We start from the raw sequence: 7,554 nt of genomic DNA, 5'->3' as shown, positions 1-7,554 counted from the left end.
GCTTAGACCATCTCTGCCCTGACTATTATTCAGCTTGACTGCTGCCTGAGGCTTTGTGGTTTAACCTAAATTGTTGTGAGCGGCAGCGGGGAGAAGACAACACCGCGTCTGCGGCACATGCTAGCGAGGGAAGACCACTGGGAACCTTTTTTTTACAAAACTGGGGAGACAGTGATGTCATCAGTGTTGCTTTATCTGAGTTGGGAACTGAAGTCAACACTGGGGCCCAGGGGGAGGAGCCTGTTTTAGGAGCCCAGCAGTCACCACACCTTTGTTGCATTATGGGCCGGAGCCAAAGGCCGCGCACCGTGGACATCCCAGCGAGACCCCCAGATTGGCAGCTTTCTGACACGCCAAATGAACTGGGACAGATATCATCACTCTTGTGAGCCCAGTCCCTATTTCTTTCTGTTAAAACGGAGGTTTAAAAATGTTCCTACTACGACCTTTTCGTGTCCCTCGTGACACATTTTCTCGAGGAGTCGCCAAGTTTTTCACCATATCGCCATGTTTGGTGTCACGTTACCTTCAAGACAGGATCGTGAATGAGAAAAGAATTCGTGCTGGATTTACTCATAAAGCCCGTGAAGTTAATGAAATTAATGAAAGACCGCTGCTCAGAGTTCTTGATTTTACCATATAAAGCTGGATTTCTAACCGAGCTTAAATGGAATTTAGCCTCTTTAGTGTGTGTGTGTGTGTGTTGTGTGTGTGTGTGTGTGTAAAAATGTAATTAAGTTTCATGTTGATGTTTGATTGCTAACAAAGTGAAAACTGAAAACTGAGAATATCATTAAGATTCTAAGGTTCTAATTGCCATGAAAATCTGGTTTACATGTATGCAGCTAGCTCATCAAGCTCCTAACTTTAAATGATTTCTTCTCAGTGTTTTGGGCGCAAACTTATAAAGATAAATATTATGTCCATGATTCCAATAAAAGAAGAGGAGGCATTCTGAGGCTCTGTGGCAGACGCCCGTAGGCGGGGGAGTTCCAGTCTGCGTTCCAGCCACATACAGCCTGATTTTATGGCTTTGATAAAAAGTCCTCAGGGGTAATCGTGACAAGCAGTTGCCCCCTTTCATGCCCATGCTGCCACAAGAGAAAAATCACACATTCCAATTCTCACAGTGACCCGTCCCACTTACTGTGGCCCAAACTGTGTTTAATGGACACCCCCCCCCCAGTTCCCCGCAGATGGGATAAATATGACATCAAAGCATCTTTAATGTTTCACAGTGCAGCTCGTATTTCCCCTCCGTATCGAGTTCAAAACTATCGCTGGCTGCGTTTTTACAGTAGATTTAATGGATCAATGTCCATAATCACATTAGCACTGGCTTAGCATATAACAAATTTCACCATACCGGCATCAAAGACCTGACCTCTCGGTGGAATCGGCCATGGCATCTTTTCCTCCACTCCAGAGAAACAGCAAAATTGTCAAGGGGGTGATAAGCTGTAGTGAACGCAGCTCAGATGCTAAAGCATGGCAGAAAAAAAAACATTTGTCCCCCATAGTTGGACAGTCTGGGACCCTTGGAGGCCTCCTCGCTGTTTTCACAGCACAGGCTGATAATCCCCTGCTCCAGCAGCTCGACCTGCTTCAATAGAGAATCGATGGCAAAAACGGGACTTTTTTTTAGAAGCTGGGAGCAAAAGGTGATCAGATGCAGGCTTTTTTTGAGGCGGTGGGGGGGTAAAAAGGGCGTGATGTATTATGTCTGAGTGGAATAAATAACATCGGTCTTCCTGAGCAGGACCAACAGGCCAAATATCCCAGATTAGCAAAAAAATTTAAACAGACAAACTGCAGACAAACTAAAATTGATGGCTTCCACCGAGCCGCTCGGGGAGCGGGGCATGATGTAAAAGGAAAAACATGTTGAGTTCCCCCGGCCAGGTTAATCAAGACAAGCCTGATCTGCAGGGGGAAAAAAATGTGTATATGTGTGTTTGATTGCATCTCATGTGTGTGTGTGAGAGCCCATTCCTTATTCATTATATGCAATCTTATTTTACGGATGATTGTGCGTCTTTGCCATCCAAAGGTTGAATGCATGAGGCCTTCCTGTAACCGGCACAGCACAAATAAACAGGAACATTCAATAATCCATCATGCTGTGTGCTTTGTGAGCATGCTCAACACAAACACGGCTTCTGTTTTCTGTCCGTGTGTGTGTGTGTGTGTGTGTGAGGGATGTGGACAACACTTATATTAGCCTTCTCTTCATGATGGTGAAACTTAAACTTCCTGCATTAATGAGGATTATACAAATGAGCTTCCTCTTTCGTCTTTATTTATTTGAGTACCTGAACATGACACAGAGGGGAGCGTGCACCACGTCCCACAATCCTTTGGGAGTCCTTTGAAGATAACCAGAGAAGGCCTGATTATAATCACATATTAGCAATAAAGCGGTAAAGAGTCTATTTGTGAGTTATTCAGCTGCTAAATAAATTCAATTAAAGATGTTCTAAGCAGGAATTAGAAGCATGGAACCATTAACCACCACTGGTGCCATAAAAGAGACAAATAGCGCTAATTAGCAGCTAGCTCAGTGTTTGAAATCCACACAAGAACAAAATGGGATGGCAAAATATGCTAACTATGATTGCTAATGAAAGTACATGCATAGATTCCAGAAAAACTACTAATTATTGCAGCAAAACCTTACAGAAATGTATATTTGGTTTGAAAGATTGTGATATAGTCTTCTATAAAGCTCTCCAAAAGGCCAGAATTGGGTCACATTTTGCCCAAATGTTAGCTAGTATAGGAAACAGGAGAGTGATAAATGAGCTTTAATTTTAGAAATATTTCTTGACGTCATATATGCTTAAATATTTATTCAATAAAAAACATATCCCCATAAAGTCCCAGAGAATACAGATGTATCCAGAGCTAATTCGCTGTGTGAGAGGGTAATTGGTGTCTCATGCTTGATTTATGATAAAAACTGACCTCATCCCAGGGGCGCCTGTGAGGAGTGGGAGGGGAGACGTTCTGTGGATGCCGCTGCTTCGAGGGCCCGGGAAAGTCGCTACCCGCCGTGTTTATATTAATATAATAGCAAAACCATTTACCAGAAACTGCCAGAGGCTTTCTTTCCCATTTCATTTTCTTTTTTTTTTAAATCATACCTATTGATTGCTGTGTAACAGCACTATTGTACCCAGAATGCACCTCATTCCTCGCATGAGGACTTTATTTACAGAACCCGGTAGGTAACGCAATGCCACGCTCTGATCACAGAACCAGCCCACTGTATGTAATTATCCCCGGCGTGCTCTCCAATCCGTCACTGCCCGGCCTGCTTTGGGAAGCGTGTGATTAAAGAAACTTCTGCGCCGTCGCAGAAGTTTGGGGGGGGGGGCTTCCCCACAGCTCCCCCTCCAGCTCCGCCATGGCGGGGGGGAGCCGGGCAGATGTGAGCCGATCGCCAACAATGCAAATGCGCGCGCGGCGCTGGTGCGGCAGCCAGGCCATAATAATTACAGACATGCAACATCTCAGGACTCCATTAATCATGGTTTATATGGACTTTGAAGCTCTAATCAAAAACAGCCGCCCTCTCCGTGTTTATTGTGTCTGTACAAATTGTGGTGATGGTGCGTGCCAGGAATGCCCCCCCACGCTCACACACACACACACACACACACACACACAGAGTCTCTGCTGGCTGACCCGTTCTTACAGGGATGTGGTGATGGAAAACGAAGAGATAAAACGCTGGGGGGGAAGTTAAGCGATGGGTATGCAGAGGTCAGAGGTCAAGAGTGTTTACGTAGACGCCGAGCGCCGTCCGGTCAGGCGAGCGCAAGCCGGCAACAGTGACAGCAGCCTTGCAAACTGGTCCTCTTCGGTGATTCATGTCTCCCACCAGATTTTTCTGCCGGGCCTGGCAGGGCCGCTCTGGGGATCCACCTCTGGCTGTCACGCGTCACCATGTGCGAGTTGCTATTAGGTTCTCCGATGCTCACCCTGATCTCCAGTCATCTTGAAGGTGCATTAGAAGCGAGATCAGAGCGGGAGATTACTCGGCATTAAGCTTTCAGTGCCAGAAATGGAAATCGCAGCGATGCTGTCATCGCCGGAGTTCTCTCGCTCCCCCGGAGAAGGAGCGGTAAAGCCGCGCTCAGCGCTTTTCATCCCGATGGCTTGTGACGGGTCCCTGGCAGCACCATCCGTGGTGAGTCACAGCCAAAAGTATGTAGCCTATGGAGCTCTCTGATCCAGGAAACATGCATCATCTGACAATAAAAGTCCACCTGGCATGTCTACAATTCAACGTGCATCGATTGAAAAAAAAAAAAAAGAGCTTCTATTGTGACGTGTCTCATCTAAAGATGGGACGACGCTGTGGACGGGCAGAAATAAACATCAAATAAATCAGAGATAATCATTTTGAGACAGTTGAAGCTCCAGTAAAGCTTAGCAATGACTCATTTCCTTTTCTAGCAAAAGCTCTTCACTTACAAATGTGACTTTATGGGGTGTTGCTGACAGAAAACATCTGACAGGTAAACGTGCACCGGTCTCTAGGAGCAGACAAAATTAGTACAGCTTTGTTGTTCTTAGTCAGCTCAGCCGTGACCCCCGGGGTCCGTTGTTACTGGAGAGAAGAGAAGTGCTGGGCTGACACCTTAAAGATCCTGGGGGATTAGGGTGTATATATTTATGGGTATTTTTCAAGGTTGCGGTGGTTGGAAGCAAACCTGAAGACATTGTTACCTGAGCAAATTCAATTTTTAACATTATGAGAATGTTCAAGCATATTACATTGGTCTGAGTAGAAAAGGAAAAAGTTTAAACGTAATTTTAGTTTATTTTTACTGTAATGAAACTGTTAATGTTTCCACAGAGATAAAGAACTCATAAAGCTCTAAAAGTCAACCTGTGTAGCACTGCCCTCTAGTGTTCTAAAGATGTATTACTATCCAATTTCTTGACGTTTTAAACTTCAGTTATTTATTAAATTAGATTAGATTAGATTCAACTTTATTGTCATCACACATGTCACAAGTACAAGGCAACGAAATGCAGTTAGCAACTAACCAGAAGTGCTTAAGTGCTTAACAAGTCACTTTAATTTAATGTTGACTTTAATGATAAACAAATTTACTTATACAAAATAATAATAATTCTGAATTATTAGACAGAGTAGCAGCAGTGATTAGCAGTTAATGAGATCCAGGTTTGACTCCACCTGGACTCTGAATGTTCTTTTGGGGGATTTCCAGTGTATTCCACTTTCCTACAAAGTCCCAAACCATTATCACAAAAATAAATTTTTAAAAAACACTTCAAAGGTAACAACAGGAAAAGTTGAGGCAGCTTTAAAGAAGGATATCTGCTGCGACTAGACTAAAATAAAAAAAAAGAAAAGAAGAAAGCATTAAGGATGTATAAAGTTATTTAACCTCTGTTTGGGTTGTTCTTTGGTTCCCAGGCCGTCCACCTCATCTGCCTCTCGGCAGGCTTTTTTTGGATGCAGCTTCAGGTAGTAAATCACCAGACACACCAGCCCCAACACTGAGCCAGAAGCCATTAAAACGCTGACACACAGCAAAACTGAAAACGCCAATAACTCTGGCCTCAGGATAAACAGCAGCAAAGGACCTAGGATGTTTATCAAAGAGTGGAAGAAGTAGTAGATGATCATGACATCTCTAGTGCCCTGGCCTTTGACGTTGAAAAACGTGAAGGTGAGGATGACGCCCACGATGGCTCGATACAGAAACTCCAGGCTTCGGGATGAGCAGAAGTCCGTGTGAAGAGAGTGTGTCCAGATCGTCCCCACCAGCCAGATGAAGGCGAGTGCCACCGTGCTGTAGGTGCTGAATATGAGGAACAGGGCGTAGCTGAAGATGTGGCTGGTAATGGTAGACAGTTTATAAAGGAGGTAGATTACTGTCGGGAAACCAAAGGGCATTTCGTTGACGTCAGGAAGAGATTTGCGCAGACACCGCCGATAGTCCACCAAGGCCCAGGCTGCATTCAGGAAGGAGATCGTCATCCCTACACCTGCAAGCGAAGGATGCATCAATAATATGGATGCAAATTCACGCCTACTTGGAAAACTTGGCTTGTCTTACTTTGAATGAGCGAGCACTCCTGTCGGCCCAGTGTGATGTACAGTTGGAGGAGCAGTTGGGGAACACTCTCCAGGAAAGCCTCCATCAGTCTGAGCATGCTCAGATCAGCAGACAGCCTAAACAAGCATTGGTGCTGTTTGAGCGTTTCCCCTGGAAGTTGTGCAGTCCTCCAGACCAGCCTGAACCCTTCCCTCAGCAGGTGATAATACCTGTCAACATAATGAAATCCATCCATTTTTGCTAACCATCCCATAAGTCACAAGTAAAAAGGTGGGAACACACGCTGACCATGTCCCAAGGTCGGAACATTCACTCACACACTCTCAGCTGGGGGACGTTTAGAGTCCCCAGTCACCCAAGAAAACCCACCCAAGAAACCAGTGAACGTGCAGATGATGACGCATGTTTGAGAACATGTTGCTGGGATGTCTCCCAGAGCTACAATGCAGTTAGACCCGTTTGCACATTCCACAACATGGAAGCACTGGTGGTATTCACATTTTTCAGGTATGATAACAGAGATGCATCCGCTCTCACAGCTGTTCCATACCTGACGAAGATGCCCATGCCCAGCAGGTGCAGGGCAGCAAGTCCACATTTGGACACGCCAAGAAGGGGCATTTCCGCCTCTGCTTTGATGAGACCAAGGTTCAGGTCGTCCAAATACCAGGCTGAGCTGAAGAGCTGCGTGACCAGCAGCCCGACCACGACAAACAGCAGCGTCAGCGCGGCGAAAGCAAAATGTTTCTCCTTAAAGTACGTGAACACCAGTACGGCGTCCGTGCAGATGTCTGCCATGTACATGAACAGCCCAGCGATGGTCAGAAACCATCGAAGTTTGGTGAAGTAACTCATTCTGAAAGAACTTTTTTGCAGGTGGCGTTATGGTTCCTTGTCCCAACAGCTGGTCTGTGGAAGGGGGTTGGTTCCGTTGCAGTAATTTCTCTGTTAAGAACAACAATGTGATAAAAAGCTGACCTTTCTGACATTTTAGTTCCTGATCTCTTGCAGCACACAACGACCAGGATCAGGTCGGTACCATTCTAATAAATAAGTAACATGCTTATCAAATTTAGAAGAGGTATATTTATTTGATTTTAGTTCGTATTTAGCGTTTCATAGACGGTAAAACACTACTCACCAGTGTGCAGCCATTGAAGCAAACCTTGTAGTGGGAGTTCTTTTTCACTTTCTGTGAAACCCATAACCTCCACCGGAATCAGAAAAGGGTTACGTAATGATAAAGATTTTGTTCCAGGGTGCACTTGATGAGGGTGTGTCTGACGATGGTCACGCTTGGCTCACACGGGTTTTACCCTGCAGGCACGTTGCTGCTAAGCACGTGGAACTGCTGCTCGATTCTACAAGTGGACTGTGGACAAAGATTGTTGTCATTCGTCAGAACAAACACACCCTCACACTTTTTACAGTAAACCTAGGAAGACCAGGAAGTCAC

At 45.2% G+C, this 7,554-nt stretch overlaps 1 protein-coding gene across 1 annotated transcript; it reads right to left on the bottom strand.

Moving 5' to 3' along the window:
• Nucleotides 1-4,984: 4,984 nt before the first annotated feature.
• On the bottom strand, nucleotides 4,985-7,379 carry xkr9 (XK, Kell blood group complex subunit-related family, member 9). The gene is made up of 4 exons (XM_057012617.1): nucleotides 7,240-7,379; nucleotides 6,649-7,043; nucleotides 6,099-6,307; nucleotides 4,985-6,027 (listed from the first exon to the last, which is right to left on the bottom strand). The coding sequence occupies exons 2-4, from the start codon at nucleotides 6,951-6,953 to the stop codon at nucleotides 5,399-5,401; spliced, it is 1,143 nt and encodes a 380-aa protein (XP_056868597.1). The 5' UTR covers nucleotides 6,954-7,043; nucleotides 7,240-7,379; the 3' UTR covers nucleotides 4,985-5,398.
• Nucleotides 7,380-7,554: the final 175 nt, after the last annotated feature.

Source organism: Takifugu flavidus, chromosome 17, assembly GCF_003711565.1.
Source record: "Takifugu flavidus isolate HTHZ2018 chromosome 17, ASM371156v2, whole genome shotgun sequence".
NCBI lineage: Eukaryota > Metazoa > Chordata > Actinopteri > Tetraodontiformes > Tetraodontidae > Takifugu > Takifugu flavidus.
The sequence above is the reverse complement of the archived record's forward strand: the minus strand, read 5'-3'. Positions and strand labels throughout refer to the sequence as shown.